The following is a 21360-nucleotide window of genomic DNA, read 5'->3' on the forward strand; positions in this document are numbered from 1 at the left end:
CTAGTAGAGCTGTTTACTGCTCTTTATAGATTTAAAAAAATGTATAAATATTTTAAATTCATTAAAATAAATTGTGTGAAGTTTCATGAGGAAGTGGGCTGTATGTTTTACTGAGCATGTTGTAGAACCAGCCAGACTTCTTCTGGACACTTTGACTGTCACACTTATTATTATTATTGCAGAAAAACAAATTACTTCATGAACATCTCGATTCTCGCCTCAGCAGACGCTCATGTGACTGTCGCTGTGAATCCCAAATAGAGCCCTGAACCCCTTTATAGGCGCACTATATAGGCTATAATACAATGTCTGCTCTGCCCTAGATAGTGCACAAGCTGTCAGAGCGGTTTGAGATCGAGCCCCGGTGATGGTTGGAGCTTTCACGTGATTTGCTGTGAGGATGGCGGAAGTGAGTAGTCGGTGTGGATCTGGCTGTGCCTCAGCAATGGCGAAGTTTACAGTTTTATTTGTATTTTCTTTATTATGTTCCTGTAGGGCACAAGTGCCTTTAATCCTGTGGACCAGTGATGGGTATGTTTTATTTTAAATGCTTAATTTAATCGTGTTTGATTAAATCTAGGATTAGTTGGTGTTATTAGTCAAACTGTCTAAAAGGGGTGAATGGAAATATATTCTAATGTCTTTATGTAATGTAATGATATAAAATGTGTGTGTATATATATAAAGTGTGTGTGATGTATGTATATATGTACAGTGGTGCTTGAAAGTTTGTGAACCCTTTAGAATTTTCTATATTTCTGCATAAATATGACCTAAAACATCATGAGATTTTCACACAAGCCCTAAAAGTAAATAAAGAGAACCCAGTTAAACAAATGAGACAAAAATATTATACTTGGTCATTTATTTATTGAGGAAAATGATCCAATGTTACATATCTGTGAGTGGCAAAAGTATGTGAACCTTTGCTTTCAGTATCTGGTGTGACCCCCTTGTGCAGCAATAACTGCAACTAAACGTTTGCGGTAATTGTTGATCAGCCCTGCACACCGGCTTGGAGGAATTTTAGCCCATTCCTCCATACAGAACAGCTTCAACTCTGGGATGTTGGTGGGTTTCCTCACATGAACTGCTCGCTTCAGGTTCTTCCACAACATTTTGATTGGATTAAGGTCAGGACTTTGACTTGGCCATTCCAAAACATTCACTTTATTCTTCTTTAACCATTCTTTGGTAGAACGACTTGTGCGCTTAGGGTCGTTGTCTTGCTGCATGACTCACCTTCTCTTGAGATTCAGTTCATGGACAGATGTCCTGACATTTCCCTTTAGAATTTGCTGGTATAATTCAGAATTCATTGTTCCATCAATGATGGCAAGCCGTCCTGGCCCAGATGCAGCAAGACAGGCCCAAAGCATGATACTACCACCACCATGTTTCACAGATGGGATAAGGTTCTTATGCTGGAATGCAGTGTTTTCCTTTCTCCAAACATAACGCTTCTCATTTAAACCAAAAAGTTCTATTTTGGTCTCATCTGTCCACAAAACATTTTTCCAATAGCCTTCTGGCTTGTCCATGTGATCTTTAGCAAACTGCAGACAAGCAGCAGTGTTCTTTTTGGAGAGCAGTGGCTTTCTCCTTGCAACCCTGCCATGCACATCATTGTTGTTCAGTGTTCTCCTGATGGTGGACTCATGAACATTAATATTAGCCAATGTGAGAGAGGCCTTCAGTTGCTTAGAAGTTAACCTGGGGTCCTTTGTGACCTCACCGACTATTACATGCCTTGCTCTTGGAGTGATCTTTGTTGGTCGACCACTCCTGGGGAGGGTAACAATGGCCTTGAATTTCCCCCATTTGTACACAATCTGTCTGACTGTGGATTGGTGGAGTCCAAACTCTTTGGAGATGGTTTTGTAACCTTTTCCAGCCTGATGAGCATCAGCAACGCTTTTTCTGAGGTCCTCAGAAATCTCCTTTGTTTGTGGTATGATACACTTCCACAAACCTGTGTTGTGAAGATCAGACTTTGATAGATCCCTGTTCTTTAAATAAAACAGGGTGCCCACTCACACCTGATTGTCATCCCATTGATTGAAAACACCTGACTCTAATTTCACCATCAAATTAACTGCTAATCCTAGAGGTTCACATCCTTTTGCCACTCACAGATATGTAATATTGGATCATTTTCCTCAATAAATAAATGACCAAGTATAATATTTTTGTCTCATTAGTTTCACTGGGTTCTCTTTATCTACTTTTAGGACTTGTGTGGAAATCTGATGTTTTAGGTCATATTTACGCAGAAATATAGAAAATTCTAAAGGGTTCGCAAACTTTCAAGCACCACTGTAGGAGTCTGTGAGCTCATGTGCGTGGAAAAGGGCGGGCAGCGCTTTCTGGGAGCCCGTGTTTTGCGGAAGAGGGCGGGCGGCGCTTTCATCAGAGTGAGTTACGCTGCCCTATGATAAGCATTGAGCAGCAGCTTGAAAAGATGCTGATGGTTGGCTTCTCATATCTCTGAGGAAGCACATTATCTCTCACCTTCCCTAGTTAAAACACATCTGAGAAGGAATTAGCAGATGACTGAAGTAGGGAGGAAAAACTAGTACAAAATGAAAATTTTCAATAGGAGGTGAGATAGTGGAGCACACAGAAATGTTGACTCCAGTATTCTGAATCCACCACAACACTAACAAGGATAAAGTGGTTACTGAAGATGAGTGAATGAATGTACTATTTAATAGTTAGTTGCCTAGGACAGGGGTTTTCAGTGTGGGAGAGTCAGCTCCCCCTCAGAGAGCAAATAAACAACAGCGCCCCCCCCACCACAATTTTTGTTGTTGCTTTTTTTTTTTTTAAATACAAATGGAACATTAAGTATAATGTTCCGTTTGTATTTAAAAAATGGTTGTTGTACACATTTTTTATTTTTTCTTTTACACATTTTAAACATCTGTGCTTTTTTTAAAACCTCTTTTTTTTTTTTACACATTTTAAACATCTGTGCTTTTTTTTTTTTTTAAACATCTTGTTTTACACATTTTTAAACATCTCATAGCATCGTTAGCTAGCACCTCTTGGCAGACAACACACTGTGGCAGTGGAGCATCTTCAGATCCAGTCCATGAAAATCCAAACTTTAAATAATCGTGGTCATACTTCCTTCTTTTTTTGCTTGGCCCAGACTCTGTCTTCTCACTCACTGCAGCTTTAGGTACTAAAAATCGATCCATTTTGTCTCTGGCAAAGGCTAGCTGAAGTTCGCTAAAAGTCCACAATAGTAACTTATTCTGGTTTATTTTTCCTCACGTTGCCCCCCCCCCCCCCCCCCCCCCCCCCCCCCCGAAGAACTCTGGCGCCCCCTAGGGGAGGCGTGCCCCACACTTTGAAAAGCCCTGGCCTAGGAGGTTCTTAAGTTTGTCTCGGGTTGGGTTCAACATCCAGCCAGCATCTGAGAGTTGCTCCTCATTCCAGTGCCTTCCCTTTTTGACATCATGGTACTTGGCGCTAACTGCCTTTGGATGGTGGAAATTCAAAACATTAGCACGTTCTCAGCAGGCTTCACCTAATAAATGTTATGTATTATACAAGCTTAATACAGCTATGGAAAAAGCGAAGAGATCACTTTTAATGGTGCCCATCATTAAAAGTGGTCTCTTATTAAGTATTTTTCCCCCCATGGCTGTATGTGCCAAGTGTGCTAACTCTACCTTTCTTACCCATAATACTCCTTGTGGCATAATTAATTGCAATAATGTTAACGTTTGCAAGCATGAAATGAAAATAATATCGATGCATGTCTAAGTGCTGCTTGTTTGTGTAGGTACACTTTGCCAAGCCTGGTCGAACCAACAGCTGGTGAGATTGTCTCTGGTGCGAAGTTGGCGTCCTATCTGAAATCAGCCTTGACCACTTCACCACACACCGTTCTGCTGTTTTTACAGGACAAGGTGAGAACAGTGATCCTGACTCAACTCGGTCTGGTCCTCTCAGTGCAGTGTGACTCTGAGCCACAATCTCGCTTCCTTTTCGAGTTTCCTTCAGACACACCAGAATTGTCACACATCTTTTTTTTTTTTAGAGGAACTGGACTATAACGGCTGACAGTATTACATAACAATGGAAGAATTTAAGTAAGGCCCATCTTATACCACAGCGCTGTTGAATGAATTATCTAGAAGATGATGTTGATTCATTTTCTGTGTATTTTCAGTATATTTCAGCAGCATCATGTGCTTGTTCTAACATGTTTCTACATGTTTAGTAACAACTAATTCAGAAAAAAACACATACTATAAGTAACATCTGTAATTGTTGATTTATTCAGCATTTTGAAAGGAGTCTCCATTGTCAGAATTTTGCAACAGACGGTATCGTGTGACTGATTTTAGGGACAGGATGCAACATTGAGATTGAAAGATCAAGTGCACAGCCTTTTTTTTTAATTTTTTTTATTTTTGTTTTTATTAAAACTTTTAACACATGTTATGCTCCTCTGTGCAGTTAAGCATGGATGATTTCACAGCATATGGTGGGGTGTACGGCAACAAAGAAGACAGTGTCTTTGTAAACTTGGAGGTAAGGGTACATTTTGTCCCATGTCTAAATTTTCATTTAAAGCATTTAATTTAACCTGCATCTCTTTATTTTCAATAAAATAGCAAACATACATTTCCAATATAATTTACATTTAAACATAAATGATAAATAGGTACATTAGGAGTATGGCCATATAGTGTAGGATCGATATTGTTAATGCCATGTTCTATAGGTATAAATCAAGTCATTAGAATCAGTTATGATAGTCACATACAAATTGTTATTACAGAATCATACTGTGAACATTTCACGCCAGGATGCATTTTAAATTATGAAAGAAAAAAAAATCTTGTCATTAACTGTACATAAGCAGTTCCACCAAAGATCTTTTATCCCCGTTTGCGCGCCAGTCCGCATTGCAGGCGTCCACTCCCTTTGTGCTGCCGGCTTTGGCCTGGACTGCAGCCGACTCGGTGGAGGAAATCTTCCAGCAAGAGCTCAGAGTTCCTGCACTCAACATTGCACCATCAGAACTCAGCCAGCTTCAGCTGAACACAGCACAGCCTTCTCTCCTGGTCATCAGGCTCCCATACACCACTGGGTAAAGCACAGCATTGCCTTTTACTGCTTAGATAGTTGTCTGAGAGATTATGTTTTGAGCACTAGTGAAGAGTTGTTTTTTGCCCTGTGACTTGAGATTTGGCCTGGTATAAAACTTCCTCAACTCTCAAACCTCATCTTGAGGAACAGTGAAGTCCGTCCGCCCATCCAAATGTCTGTCCATCTAAACGTTCGTCCAAATGTCCGCCCGTCCGTCCTTCTGTCCATCCTTCCATCCAAACGGCCATCGGTCTGTCTTTCCATCCATCCAAACGTCCATCCTTACAGCCAAATATCCATCTGTCTATCCAAATGTCTGTCCATCCATCCAACCAAATGACCGTCCTTCCAGCCATCCGTCCGTCCATCCATCCATCCGTCCATCTGTGCGTCCATCCGTCCTTCCATCCAAATATCAGAATTAGAATCAAGTTTATTGCCAAATATGTTCTTGCATACAAGGAATTTGCTTTAGTGATAGAAGACTCTTAAAAAAAAAAAAAAAAGGTACCCTATGGGTACATGTGGCTACTGCTTATAAATAAAATTATTTTCTGATACAATGTCCATGGGGCGGCACGGTGGTGTAGTGGTTAGCGCTGTCGCCTCACAGCAAGAAGGTCCAGGTTCGAGCCCCGTGGCCGGCGAGGGCCTTTCTGTGCGGAGTTTGCATGTTCTCCCCGTGTCCGCGTGGGTTTCCTCCGGGTGCTCCGGTTTCCCCCACAGTCCAAAGACATGCAGGTTAGGTTAACTGGTGACTCTAAATTGACCGTAGGTGTGAATGTGAGTGTGAATGGTTGTCTGTGTCTATGTGTCAGCCCTGTGATGACCTGGCGACTTGTCCAGGGTGTACCCTGCCTTTCGCCCGTAGTCAGCTGGGATAGGCTCCAGCTTGCCTGCGACCCTGTAGAACAGGATAAAGCGGCTACAGATAATGAGATGAGATGAGACAATGTCAATACAGTAAATACAGCATATATACATGTTATCAATTATACTCGCCTCATCTCTTGCAAGCATCACCAAGCTGCGAGCAGCATCAGGGCTTTGTTCAAAATGCAGTGCTGTGAACTATATCCATTTTCAAAATGGTGAGAAAGCACTTGTTCATGAATTGTCTTAGAAGCATTATTTATTATAATTTATTATAATGAGCACATTTTCGTTTCACAAGTTTAAAGACTCTCTAAAATAAAATTATAAACTTAAATATCTGCCAAAAAGCTAAAAAAAAACAAAAAACCCTTACAAAACCTTTCATTTGACCTTTCAGAAGGACCAAACAAAAGCTGTGATAATCAAAAGGTCAGTTTTCTTAAAATAAACACCACTTACTTGATATCGAATCAGTAGCCTTGGTGAACCATGAGGTGAAATTTCGTCTTTCTTTTTATCTGCCGATTATCTTCCAATACTACGAAGTTATAATGAGGTTTTTCTTATTTCGTTTCTGGTTCTGACTAGTTCCGAAGTTTATCAATAAATAGAACGGGCAATCGAACTTGATCAGGATAAGTGCTGATTGGTTACGAAGTTTTGCTATTGTTACACTCATTCTTGTATTCGTTCTTGTGTACTTTTTTGATGACGCAAGATCAACTGTTCATATCGTGATCTCACGATTCGCCGTTCTGGTGATTTGTAATGCTTATGCGCATACGCATTGCACTATTGTTACACTCATTCTGACATTCTCACAACACGATGATAACACGAGATCAGCTGTTCGTATCGCCTGATCACGATTCACCGTTCTGGTGATTGTAATCCTTATGCGCATGCACAGTGCGCGATTGCTACACTCTTACATTCTTACAGCACGATGACCGAGTGACTACCGCCTCTATATCAGGCAGTAGATACAAAAAGACAAAAGTAGTTATAGAAATAGAATAAAAAATAAGAAGAATCTAAAACATACACATTTGCAAGGTGGACGTATTTAAGGGGTATGTGCATGGGTTGTTTTGAAGTCCAAGCTGTACAGTAATGTCCCAGAATGTGCAAAAATAGGTCAAAGGATGAAGATGAAAAAGAGTCATGACATGAAGGTGCCAGAAGAAGAGAATATGTGCAGTGGGTTAAACAAATAGCCAAGCTTTACAGTGTGTGTCGGAATGTGTAATAAAAGTTCACAGAATGAAGATGTATGATGTGATGAAATGTGCAAAATCCCAGTTCAGACAGGAAGTGCATTAATGTCACAGATTGAAAGTTTGAGGTTAGTCAGTGGGGGGGTCTCTGACCTTATTCAGGGCTTGACATTAACTTTTAATCCACTTGTCCAGTCAGACAAGCAGCAAGATTTTTCACTTGTCTTGACCATATCTTTTTTTTTTTTTTTATTCCTATGTTCAATGAAAGGGAAGTGATTAACAAAGTTTTTCAAAAAAAAAAAGCAGGTATAGTTATGATTATGCTCTCTCTCTCTCTCACGCATGCGCTCTTGCTTGCTCGCTCGCTTGCTCTAGATTCCGGGATATTGTAGTGGGTGTCAGGGACCCACTATGCAAGAGACTCCAGGAACTTCTAGGAGAGTTGGGAATAATTCCACGTATCCCGTTGGACAGATTTGACTTGTCTGGACCAAACATTTGGTTGTCCCGGACAGTTGGAATAGCATTAATGTCGAGTCATTATTGATGAGGCCAGCTGCAGTGGGGAAAAAGCTGGCCTTATGGCATGAGGTTTTGGTTCTAATGGACCACAACTTCCTACCAGAGGGAAGTGACTCAAAACGTTTGTGTCCGGTGTGAGAGGGGTCGACCACAATCCTTTCTGCTCTCCTCAGGGTCCTGGACTTGTACAAGTCCTGAAGAGATGGAAGGTTGCAGCCAGTTGTCCTCTCAGCAGAGTGATTGATGCATTGCTGTCTGCCCTTGTCCCTGGCAGCAGTGTACCAAACTGGGATGGAGGAGGTGAGGATGGCCTCGATGATGGGGGTGTAAAAGTACACCATCGCTGTCTTTAGCAGATCGAACTTCTTCAGCTGCCGCAGGAAGTACATCCTCTGCTGTGCTTTCTTGGTGAGAGAGCAGGTATTTGTCTCCCACTTGAGGTCCTGAGTGATTTATAGTGCCCAGGAAGTGGAAATACTCCACAGAGGTTACTAGGGAGTCAAACAGGGTGATTGGGGAGGGTGTGGCAGAGCTCCTCCTGAAGTCTACAGTCATCTCCACTGTCTTTAGAGCATTAAGCTTGAGTTGTTCTGCCTGCACCAGGACACCAAATGATCAGTCTCCCACCTGTAGGCAGGCTCATCCTCATCAGAGATGAGTCCAGATAGGTGATGTCTGTGAACTTTAGGAGCTTGACAGACTGATGACTGGAGGTGCAGCTGTTGGTGTACAGGGAGAAGAGTAGAGGAGAAAGGACACAGCCTTTGGGGGGGGGGTCTGAAGCTGATGGGTCGGGAGTCAGAGATGTGTTTCCCCAAATTCACGTGCTGCTTGCTGTCAGACAGGAAGTCAGTAATCCACCTGCAGGTGGAGTTGGGCACAATCAACTGGAAGAGCTTGTCCTGCGGAAGAGCTGGGATGATGGTGTTGAAGGCAGAACTGAAATCCGCAAACAGGATCCTAGCACTGGTTCCTGGGGAGTCCAGGTGCTGGAGGATGAAATGATGATCCATGTTGACAGCATCATCTGTAGATCTGTTGGGTCTGTAGGCAAACTGCATGGGGTCCAGGAGTGGGTCAGAGGGGCTTTACGGTGGTAAAGCATAAGGCGCTTGAAAGATTTCATAACCACAGAAGTCAGGGTGGTGGGTCTATAGTCACTTAATCCTGTGGTCCTTGGTTTTTGGGGATGGGGAAAATGGTGGAGGCCTTGAAGCAGGCTGGCACATGACCTGTCTCCAGTGAGGTGCTGAAGATGTCTGAATGCTGGAGACAGCTGATCAGCACAGTGCTTCAGGGTAAATGGTGAGACGGAGTAGGGACCTGCTGCTTTGTGGGGGTTCAGCTTCTTAAAGAGCTTGTTGACCTCACTCTCCAGAATGGAGAGAGTTGAGGCTGTGGTGGTGGGTGGATGGGCCTCCAGGGAGAGAGGTTGTAGAGAGGCCCTGGCAGCAGTTGGGGTGGGGGTGGTGGGCTGGAATGTGGTGTCATGGAGATGATATCAGGACCGTCCCATTGTCTTTCAAAGCGACAGTAGAACTTGGTTGGCCAGGGGCAAGTTGTTAACAGAGTGGGGGACTGAAGGTTTGCACTTGGTGATCTGTCTGAGCCCTTTTCAGACAGATGGTAGTTGTTGGCTGAGACCTGGCATTGGAGTTTCTCAGAGTACAGTCGTTTAGCTTCTATCACCGCCTTGCTAAACCTGTTCTTAGACTCTTTATACATGTTCCTGTCCCCACTTCTGAACGCTTCTTCCTTTTGCAACCTTAGCTGTCTGAGCTTGCCTGTAAACTAGGGTTTGTCATCATTGTAACTCCCTCTCATTCATGATTGAACACAGCAGTCCTCACAGAAGCTGATGTAGGACATCAGAGCCTTTGTGTACTCATCCAGACTATTCTTTGTGTGCAGCCAGGTGACAAAATAGTGTGACGTATGCATCTGCTGCCACATTGGGTGATGTACAAATCCAAAATGCCATCTTGTGCAAACAATGACTTTGATGCATCTCTGACTTTCTTGAAATATTATGATTCTCAGAAATCCTCTGCCAAGTGAAGACTCAGAGAAAAAGTTGAAATTTGTGACTTTGACCCGTATGTGATAAAGCTGTCCGATTATACATAGCTTCATTACTACCAATTGAATACCCTGATATTGTGAACTCTCATTCTACCCGAATAAAAGAAAAAAAGTGCATAAGTAAAACGAAGTTACTGGAATGGCATTGCTAATATCTCACCTGGCAAAGTTGACCCACGTTGTTCTCCTTGTGTATCTAAACTTGCTTTGTGCTGCTTCTAATCTGGCTTTCTTGGCAGATCTTTCATTTATCCTGTTGCTTCTTGATACTGCGAGATGACTCTTGATCTTATCGTGTCCTAATTTGAGTGTTGGTGCCCAATCTGGATTTGTTTTATCACGTAGGTTTGCTGGTGCTCCTGCAAAGTGAGAAGCAGTGTTCGTGCTAAAGCTCAAAAGTTCAGTTTAATCAGCAGAAAACATAGCTTTAATTAGCAACAAACTCTTACCAAATATAAAGTGGTCACCACACATGCGGCTATAATGAGCTTTTCCTCAGTTAAATCCTTACGATTTGTTTTTGAACCACAGCGCACGGTGTTCTCTGGACAGTTCTTCATCTGTTTTGTTGCAATTTTTAATTATTTTGGGAATTCTGAAGACCCGTTTCTCTTTGTCACCAGTAGTATTATTACTGCAGTTATATCCTACACACACATTAGGCATTGCCTTTCTTCAAAGGCAATGAAATCAGAAGAAAATTATGAAGCATTGGAGCAGCTCACACATGAAGCGCCACTATCTTGGTGGTTGTTATCATACAACAAGATGGACTTCCAGTTTGGAAAATAAGTGACGTCACATGCACACGAAGAATTAGTAGCAGTCCTGAACACATCCCAGTTTGTACAGTCCAAACACGCCTGAAGGTTCTTTGCAGCCTCAGTGCTCCACATCTTTGGTGTCCTCACGACAGGTTTCCTCAGCTTTAATTTCTGCCTGTATGCAGGAATCAAGTGGACCATGATGTGGTCAGAGTGGCCCAGTGCAGTGCAGGGTACGGCGTGATGGGCATTGTTGACTGGAGTGTAGCAGTGATCCAAAATATTCTCCTCTCTGGTCAGGAATTTAATAAACTGTTTGTATTCATGGCTGAGGTTACCTTTGTGAAAGACGTCGAGGACAATAACTAGGGAGTCTGGGTTAGTCTGCTCCACACCCAGTATCTGGTCGGCCAGCGTGCGCTGTGCGTTCTGCGCATTGGCCTGCGGTGGAATGTAAACACCGAGCAGAATGAATGAAGCGAACTCGCAGGGGGAGTAGAATGGTTTACAGTTAATGAAAAATGATTCCAGGTCAGGAGAACAGTGCTGCAGGATCACTGACGCATCACTGCACCAGCCGCTGTTTAGATAAAAACAGATTCCGCTGCCATTTGTTTTACTGGAGAGGTCGGTGTTATGGTCCGCTCTGAAAAGTTGGAAGCCGGCCAGGTGCAGCGCAGAGTCCGGTATGAGTCCGTATAGTTGGATGTCCGTGAAACATAAAATGGAAGATGTAGAAAAGTCCCTGTTTCTCCCCATCAGCAGCTGGAGTTCGTTCATTTTGTTGCACAGTGAGCGCACGTTGGAGAGAAATATCGCAGGTAGTGGAGTGCGAAGTCCGTGCCGATAGAGGTGCACGAGCGCATAAGCCCATTTCCCTCTCCTCTGGCGTTTCACTGAGTGAGCAGAGGTGAGAGCACCTTTGACCAGAATGTCCAGTAATTCCACAGATGACACCAGAAAAGTTGGTAACAAGTCCACTGGAGTTGTTCCCCTGATGTTCAGGAGCTCTTCTCTGGTGAAAGAGTAAGACAAAACAATGCGCACCAACACGCGTCCCTTTTCCACCAAAGCAGTTCCAGGGCTGGTTCGGGGCCAGTGCTTAGTTTGGAACTGGGTTTTCTGTTTCCACTGACAAAGAACTGGCTCTGGGGCCAGAAAAACCGGTTCCAGGCTAGCACCAACTCTCTGCTGGGCCAGAGGAAAGAACCGCTTACGTCAGCGGGGGGGCGGAGTTGTTAAGACCAACAACAATAACAAGACCGCGAAAGATCGCCATTTTTAAGCGACGAGAAGCAGCAGCTGTACAAACGCGAAGTCATTTATTATTGTTGTTGTTGCTGCTGCTGCTTCCATGTTTTTGCTTCGATATTCGCACCAAGGTTTATGCAAACGTAGCGACGTAACTGACGTATACAGCGACGTAATGATGTGGCTTCCCTTAGCACCGTGAGCTATGGAAAAGCAAACTGGTTCTCAGCTGGCTCACAAGTTGAACGAGTTGTGAACCAGCACTGGCCCTGAACCAGCCCTGGAACTGATTTGGTGGAAAAGGGGTAACATCGAGGCAGCCATCCATGGCGCCATCTTGATCAAGCCCTTATATTATCCGTCCTTCCATCCAAATATCTGTCTGTGCAGCTGTCCATCCAAATATCTGTCCATCCATAAAATATGTATAAGTGCAGCTTGTACTATATATAAATTAATTTTTTTTCTTGTTTGACAGTGCCCGATCAGAAGAGCTTCTGAGGAAAAATGGTGAGTTATGTCACTTTTTTGACATACTCGGTGTGTGATATATATAAAAATTAGTGTGTGTGTGTGTACTGTCTGTAGTTACTAATAGCCCTCTGTTGCTAGATGAGACCATTGGATATGTCCTGACTATACTGCGGGCTCAGAGTGTGCCTTACACTGCTGTTTACACCGGCCTGAGACCTTCTCATGTAAGGCAACACCACACAAATTAGAAGCTTGACAAAGCCATAATTCAAATGCACTGCATGCAGTGGATCACAAAAACATTATAATTCATACTTTTACCTTGTGGAAAACTAATTAGAAATTGGGGTGCTTTTAGGAGAACAGACATTGGGCCTTATTTGCCAGTCTTTTAGTAATGCTGTGTGTAAATGTTTTTGCAAACCAAACTAAAAAAGTTCCGTTGGATTTGCAAAAGTTTTGGAAACGCTCATTTTCTTGGTACTTATATTTGTGTGTTGAATGCCAATCAGCTGTAAATTACTAGGCATGTGCACGCTCACAAAACTTCATAAAAATGCACAGACAGCTGTGAGCATGAAACGATCGATTGAGGTAAAGACCAAAAAAATAGAAGTGGAAATTATTTTGACTCACTTCAATGTTGATAAAATATTCAACATAATAATAATAATAATAATGAAGAGCTAAATGTTTCATCAGCTGAGGTGTATGTTTACAGCTTTTGGCTCTGCGCAGACAGACCGACCCGGCCTGCGTTTATACCCCGGCATTTCTTTTGTCATAACTGAATGATCAGCTTAACATATGGGTTTGTTTTCACTTGCTTTCTTTATTTTTTTTATATTCTTTAATTAATGCCATTTAATATAAAACAATTGGTTTTCACCATATTTTATTGATGGTGCTCTTAACCCCTGTCCTGGTGGACTAGCATGAGGATGTGTTTCTGATGGCGATTCCAGAGCGCATCTTTAAGTTGCTTTGGATTCGGGAGTCTGCTGAATGCTGTAAACGTAATACAAATAAACAATTTAAACCTTACTGTATATCTCTGATATAAAAGCACAGAAATCCGTGCTAATTATATGATTTGAAGTTAGTCTAGTTGAGGGGATTTTCCTGTATCCAGCTTGATAAACGAGGCTCAGTGTCACGGAGCAGCTTTTTTAGAAATCCGGTTGTAGATTTATATTTATATTTATAAGCAAGACCGAGGAACCTCAAAAGGGAACCCATCCACTTCTGAGTGACACCACATGGTACAGTTCTGAATCATTACTTGTAACTCTTCGTAAGCGTATACAACCCCAGTTCCAAAAAAGATAGGATGCTGTGTAAATCATAAATAAAAACAATGTGATTAAGGTTTCCATAATTTGCAAATATTTCACTGAAAATAGTACAAATACAACATATCAGATGTTGAAACTGAAATTTTCTTGTTTTTTGAAAAATATTTGCTCGTTTTGAATTTGATGCCAGCAACACATTTCAAAAAAGCTGAAATGGGGGCATGTGTTAGCCTGAGCCCGCCCATCCTAAGCGTGACACAACATGAGGGCCTGTTGTGAGCTTAGTCTGGCCAGGCAAGCTATCTACAGCTCTTCCAAGCTCCCGAAAAATCGGGAACCAATCAACTTTGAGCATCTCCAACGGCCCTGGGTAGAGGCGTGTTCAAGGCACTGATGTAGTAGAACTGCGACCGGAAGCCATAGATTGTATACAGAATTTATGCCGGAAGCGCTTCATTCACGCTTCCGCATCTATTACGCATAGATGCTGTATTGAAAGCATTCAACGGGAAGTTCTCATTGAAAACGGAGCAAAGAGCAGCCCTGGAGGTATTTATTGAAAGGAAGGACGTTTTCGCCTTGTTCCCGACCAGCTTCGGTAAGAGTTTAATCTACCAGTTAGCCCCGTCGCATCACATACGTCAGAGGAAAGAGTGATATGATTGGTTTAAGCTTCGTCACAGCCTTTTCTGGCTTCGACCAGTAGCAAACTGAGGCATTTCAGGGAGGCGGGTCAACCACGGGCTCTGGGAAACGGTTGGGCTTAATATCTTGGCCAGACCAATAGCTCGGAGAGCTTTGAAGTCGCGTTAGCCAGGCTAGGCATGTGTACCATTTGTATTGCATCACGTCTACTTTCGACAACTCTAAGCCTTTGGGATCTGAGGAGACCAATTGCTGTAGTTTTGAAAGTGAAATGTCATCCCATTCTTGCCTGATACACAAGTTCAGCTGTTCGTGGTCTCTTTTGTCATGTGTTTTGTTTCATAATGCACCCAATTTTTTTCACCGGGAGACAGGTCTGGACTACAGGCAGGCCAGTTTAGCACCCTGACTCTTTTACTATGGAGCCATGTAGTAAATAAAGTACTATAAAGTCAGAGGATGTTGTGAATAAGAGTCCTGGGATGAAAACGGGACAGTCTTTGCGATGAGAGCAGCGGCTCTTAGGAAGTACAAAGCAACAGTATAGCAATAGTACATTTAAAAAAAAAAAATTTTGACATCATCTTATTTATAAATTTAATAAAAGGGATTATTTTATTTATAAATAAAAAGGATGCATTTATTAGGGATTGATTTATTAGTTCATACATTTAAAATCTTTATTTTTCTGTAAAGCTGCTTTGCAAAAATTGTCTGTTAAAAGCACTATACAAATTGATTTATTATAATAAGGTCATAATAAAATAAAAATTATAATGAAATGTCCATTATGCTACACCCCCCCCCCCCCCAGTCTGAGTAACAACTTGCTCAAACCCTTGCTACCCTATGCCCATTTAAAAATAAAAAATTTACACACCCAGCTTGACCCAGTTTTACCTCCCTGTTTATTAGATTCACACCATCTTGTCTCATTCATAGGTGTTTCAGGACACGCCCATGGCTTGGGAATTAGCAGGACGCTCACTGCTGCAGGCTCCAGAAGAACCAGACATCAAACCTCCAGTGATTTTCAATGATACCTTAGGAAAGCCTTGTATTCTGCTCTGGGCTGATCAGCTAAACGTCAGCTACAACAGGGGAAACTTTTTTGATTTGGGCTCTCTTACTTTCAATGACTCAGTCACCCTGGATGGCTCTTTCTGTAATGAAACCTTTTCCAAGTGAGCATTTTATCTAGAAGTGAACATAATCATCTTGTTTTGTTTTGTGATGAAACATTTAGATGGTGATATTTTCTGTTCCAGGCTTGTCCTGAATTACAAAAATGTTCTGAATTTCGGCTCTTTCCAGCTTAGGTGAGTATGTTCCCTGGTGTACATTTATGCGTTATCGGGTAAGGTGGTTTTTTTTTTTGGCAAATAGAAACCTATATAGCAATGAAGCATCTCTGGTTGAACCTCCAGCTTCGTGATGCACAAGATCTTCTTTCCTGTCTCGGCTCGTAACTGGACGGTCATGGAGCAGGTGGAGCTGAACTACGATGACCAGACGGCCATCTTCAATGCCAGCCATGGAATCTATGCCCCTGCTGAGTATTCCTTCCACTGTCAGAAAGTGAGCAGTGCTCAGAGCCCCCTGCTGGTGCCACGCGATGTGACCGACAACGCCACCCTCTGGAATGTCCTCTTCACTGATTTCCAGGTACCTTCACACTCTGCATCAGCATTGTTCAGTATGTCTTACATGAGCTTCAGATGTTCCAGTCATAGCTTCATATTGTAATCGGAGAAAACGCACACTCTGATACTATCTTGTGAGGGATGGTAGAACTTGCATCACATGACTATAGTTTAGTGCGAGTGTCTGACTCATCCCTACCTTACCTTCCTGTAAGCACTTAGTTCTTGCAGAGTCCAGGTCTGTTTTTTTTTTTTCTCTCTCTTCCCCCCTCTTTTAAAGCAGCACACGTTACAATCCACCATTATCAAAGTTATTATTTTTAGTATTCCTATAGTTATTAGCCAGTTTTATCAGTCACTTGAACTGAATGAGTTTAATCCCTCAGTATCTCAAGTTAGCCTATGAATGATGCCAGATTGGACTTTATGGGTGATGGCTGTGGAACGTTCAGGAATAAAAAGCTCCATGGCTCCAACAAATAGCCAGAATATTATTGTATACATTTGAATAACGAGAATCACAGAAAATAAAGCACCCCCCAAAAATGCAGTACTGTACTGGACACTTAGTCATGTAATAGAAACACACCTATTTTTACTGTTGAAAAAGCAACGGAAACACAAAAGAATTCCGTGTTGCACGGCTAAACTGGTATTCTTGGGGGGGAAAACATGACTTGCAGCAAGAAAGCATGATGAAATAAAAGCAAAAAATAATAAAACAAGAATAAATCTGTACACACTCTAGCTACATTTCTTCTGAACAGGTAATGCGGTCCTTAATTTAATGTTATAACCTGGAAAACTCTTTGGGTCAATGACCGAAGGCACTAACAGATCAATAAATTGCTGTGTTTGTAGGCTGGCTGTCCCAGGTCAGGGCTTAGAAAATCCGATAAGGTGCAGTGGGTTTATTTAATCAAAATGTGTTGGTAGGGTTTGTTGCTGGGTCCAGAATTAACAAGTTTACAGCTTTGGTCATAATAACACACACTCTTGTTAAAGAGGTACTGCACACTTAAATGTGTGTTTTGAGCTGTAAACTGATATGACTGTACTGCGACGAAACACATCAGTGCTGGTGTTGATGTTGCTAAAATGACCATTTTTATAAAAATTGGCATTTTATGGGTTGTAAATGGCTCAAAACATCATCTGCTGTTTTAAATAGTCCTGAACCTTGCAAGGCCGATACTGACATAGAGGTGACCATTTGGTATTCGTCATGTTTCTATCCCCCGCTGGCCGAAAGGTCCGAAGAGGGATGATGTCGTGGCGATTTCCGTTCACCTGTCCATCCCAGGAAAGGGTACTCACCTTCTGAAATCAACTCCTTTTTCTTTTTCTCCTTTTTTCTTTTTGGCATTTTATTATTTTATTTCTACTATTGTTTAATTCTTATTATTTTCTTTTAATTCTTTTAATTGTTTTAGATTAAAAATAAAATTATTTTATGTAATTTTATTTCTCTATTGTTTACTGTTTTTGCTTCTGTAAAGCACATTGAACTGCCATTGTGTATGAAATGTGCTATATAAATAAACTTGCCTTGCCTTACCATATATATATATATATATATATATATATATATATATATATAAATAATTTTATTATTTTTTTTTAAAAGAGGAATTTCACAAAGGGCGGCACGGTGGTGTAGTGGTTAGCGCTGTCGCCTCACAGCAAGAAGGTCCTGGGTTCGAGCCCCGGGGCCGGCAAGGGCCTTTCTGTGTGGAGTTTGCATGTTCTCCCCGTGTCCGCGTGGGTTTCCTCCGGGTGCTCCGTTTTCCCCCACAGTCCAAAGACATGCAGGTTAGGTTAACTGGTGACTCTAAATTGACCGTAGGTGTGAATGTGAGTGTGAATGGTTGTCTGTCTCTATGTGTCAGCCCTGTGATGACCTGGCGACTTGTCCAGGGTGCACCCCGCCTTTCGCCCGTAGTCAGCTGGGATAGGCTCCAGCTTGCCTGCGACCCTGTAGAAGGATAAAGCGGCTAGAGATAATGAGATGAGATGAGGAATTTCACAAAACTTGACGAGGCATTGTTATATGTCTGTAGTACGCATATTGTAATTTTGTTAAATTCAGTCACATTTTACCAGAGTTACAGCTCTTAACAAAATTATACTTTGACAATTTCATGAGGATGGGCTTGCCTTCTGACATCAACTCCTCTCACAATTTTTGAAGGAATTTCACGAAACTTGGCAAAAAGCATTGTTGTATGTCAGTACTACGCATATTTTGTTCAATTCGGTCGCATTTTTCCAGAGTTACAGCCCTTGATTAACAACCTTGTACTTTTTCACAATTTCATGAAGGTGTGCTCGGCTTCTGACATCAACTCCTCTCACAATTTTTGGATGAATTTCTCGAAGCTTGGCAAAAGGCCTTGTTATATGACGGTAATACGCATATTGCAATTTAATTTCGTTTGTGAAAATTTTCCCAGAGTTTTGACCCTTGATTAAATAACTTTGACAGTTTCATGAGGGTGTATGTTCTTCTGAAATCAACCCCCCCTCACAATTTGTGGAGGAATTTCATGAAACTTGGCACGATTCTTTGTTATATGTCGGTAATGCACATATTGTAATTTCGTTCAATTCAGTCGCGTTTTACCAGAGTTCTGGTGTAGTTGCCAGTGAGGGATATTGTGCTCTCAAATCCCTGTTATTTAAAGGGGGGGCACTTTTTTTTTTAGCATTTTTCAAAATGATGCAGTGGTTACAGTTAGGCTCAGAGCTGGGGGTGAAATTTAAATTGAAACATTCTTGCATTGGCGTTCGGCATCTTTATAGTTAACTGTCATTACTAGCCAATATTGAGCTGAACTAATGTGGATAAACTTTCATCATAACTCTTATTCCCAATTTTAGTCACAGGGTTTTTGGAATTCAAAAACCTGGATGGCCTGAATTCCTTCATGGAAACATTTTGGCAGATTTGAAACTGTCCTTTTGCTTCACCACAGAAATTTATTTACTGAACTTAAAAACCTCCCATTACTTGGATCCACTTCAATAATTGTCTTTTTAAAACCAGATCCAGGGCTTCAACGTGACTGGGAATTTCTCGTACGCCAGCGACTGTGCCAGCTTCTTCACCCCGGGAATCTGGATGGGGCTGCTCACTTCCCTGCTCATGGTTTTCATCCTGACCTACGGCCTGCACATGATTATGCAGCTGCGCACCATGGACCGCTTTGATGATCCTAAAGGCCCGAGCATTTCAGTGCCTCAGAATGAGTAATTCAAAGCCAAAGTATGCCTTCCGGTTTCATTTGTGTTGCGTTTATGTCCAATTAGAAACCTGTTTTCATTCCGGATGTTCCACATTGTAGAGTCCGTGCACTGTGCAAGGCGTTTTTCCTTTAGTCGGCACTACAGCCTTGTGCTGTTTCAGGTACAGAATCAGTTTATAGCATTGCTGACACTTGTTTGAGAAATATGCAATTTCCCTTCTGATGTAATATTTCCTGAAGCAACAGTACTTCTCAAAGTATTCTTTGCACCACTAGTAAACAAAAAAAAAAAATGCAGTTCAGTGTTTTTGTTAAAAGTTCGATTGCCATCCCGACGTGTACAATGTCTTCTACGTTGCTAAACCTGCTATGTGTATTTGATAGATGTAGTACTTGCCAAATATAATATGCCAAATGTACTACTGAAGTGCCCTTGAACAGTTTGATTTACTACTGAAGTGTCTTTTAATACCAAAGCAAAACCAAAAGCCTGGGGTTTAGTCATTCATATCTAATGAAGTACAGTGCGGTAGTTCTAATTCTTGTGCATCTCATTTTCTCATCCATGAGTTATAGTCGGCAAGGTCACAATAACGTGAGGAATAAAATGGACTAGGATATCCTAGTTTAGGAAAATGAACAATGGTAGGGTGGGTTACTACCCCAAAGTTGATTATTTTCTAATAACACCACATCCCAAAATATTTTAATCCTCTTATACCACAGCAGTTTGCTAACACACATCATCTTTTTAATTTAAAAAGCGTACATAAATTTTTGTTTAATCAGTTTAGTTACATGATCCAGGTTTATTCCTGTTGTCACTCCCCCCCCAAAAAAAGTTAATGATTGGGGGGGAAAAAAATGCAGCTTGTGACATTAAAGTCCTCCATCCTGTACACTGTCAGAAATGTTTCAGCTTTACCTCTGATTTTTACATGACACTGGAGACTCCTTCCCAAAATTTCATTATCATTCATTCATATGTTTTATATAGAGCATCTGGGATACAGATCCCTGTGTAAGTTGTTTAAAATAGAAATGAGAAAGTTTGACAAGTGATACAAACCTGGACGTGTAATCTGCCTTAGAGCTGACTTTACTCTGAGCTACTGCTATAAAAAAAATTAAATTCAACTCTCCCTAACCAGTCAGCTTCGAGAAATAAAAAATGCTGTGGTGTTAATCGCAATGTTCAACAGTAAAATACTTGTTAATGTGGAGAGTTGAAGTATTAGCTCTTTATGTGCCAGTCAGTCAGAAGGACGTTACCTGTATCATTTTCAGAAAAAAAACCCCTCTCATTCCTAAAATGCAGCAATACACATCTCTCTTCCCATTCGCCTTGAAGTATAAATTCTACCAAGAATAGAAATGTTGCTGCGAATGTTTATAAATGTTTTTTTTTTGTACTGTTAAAAAGCTGTCCTGTGCTTAGTAAACATTTATTTTAATTATAAAAATGTGGAAATTTAACGCGTGGTAATGAATGAGTTTCTGATTTATACAAGCTTAACTTGTGGATTTAATTTTCTTTTTTAAAGTTCTTGCATAAGGTTATTCTCGTTGTAACCCATTTGACAGGCACTGCCTGTGTTGTCATTGTTTCCTAATTGCTGGATGTGTAATTTAAAGAATACTTGGCAAAAAATTAAAGACTGGTATGTATATTTGTGCCATTTAAACTGCTACTGTTATGGACATGAACAAAAGTATGCTTATAGAATAAATCTATTTATAAATGAATTGTGTATTTTGTTTGGGGGCAAAAACAAAAAGCTACACCTTGTGAACCATCTGAATGGTTGGGATTTCTATGCCTCAGATATCTGACCGTCTAACTCAAAGATGGTAATTTGTTTAACATACAGCATGTCTAAAATGACCCACTTCCATTTACTCACACCTCAAAGTCATTTTTGGTGTTTGTTTATTCAGTTGGTAGAGAAACCCACCTTGAGCAAGTACAAGCCTAGCTGAAGCCCTCAAGCAAAACCATAACCCTGTGCACAAGGACAAAGGCTTTAGGGTTAGTTGCAGTTTAATTCTCAAGTGAAATAAAAACAGTCACAAATAAATCTACAGCTGACCAGAGAAGACTCGTATCGTCCACGGAAGTGTACAGGTAGTCGTCGACTTACGACTGCGATTGGTTACGACTGACCGGTTGTAAACCGATCTGGTTGTAAGTCTGCCTATGTTAAATGAACGTAAGTATATTGTGATGTGTAATG

At 41.4% G+C, this 21360-nt stretch overlaps 1 protein-coding gene across 1 annotated transcript; it reads left to right on the top strand.

The window, feature by feature from the left end:
- Nucleotides 1-380: 380 nt before the first annotated feature.
- On the top strand, nucleotides 381-20872 carry atp6ap1b (ATPase H+ transporting accessory protein 1b). The gene is made up of 10 exons (XM_060937462.1): nucleotides 381-531; nucleotides 3794-3920; nucleotides 4474-4548; nucleotides 4920-5110; nucleotides 12303-12334; nucleotides 12437-12522; nucleotides 15181-15422; nucleotides 15507-15557; nucleotides 15666-15903; nucleotides 18928-20872. The coding sequence occupies exons 1-10, from the start codon at nucleotides 401-403 to the stop codon at nucleotides 19132-19134; spliced, it is 1380 nt and encodes a 459-aa protein (XP_060793445.1). The 5' UTR covers nucleotides 381-400; the 3' UTR covers nucleotides 19135-20872.
- The last annotated feature ends 488 nt before the right edge of the window (nucleotides 20873-21360 follow it).

Source organism: Neoarius graeffei, chromosome 13, assembly GCF_027579695.1.
Source record: "Neoarius graeffei isolate fNeoGra1 chromosome 13, fNeoGra1.pri, whole genome shotgun sequence".
In the NCBI taxonomy this organism is placed as follows: domain Eukaryota; kingdom Metazoa; phylum Chordata; class Actinopteri; order Siluriformes; family Ariidae; genus Neoarius; species Neoarius graeffei.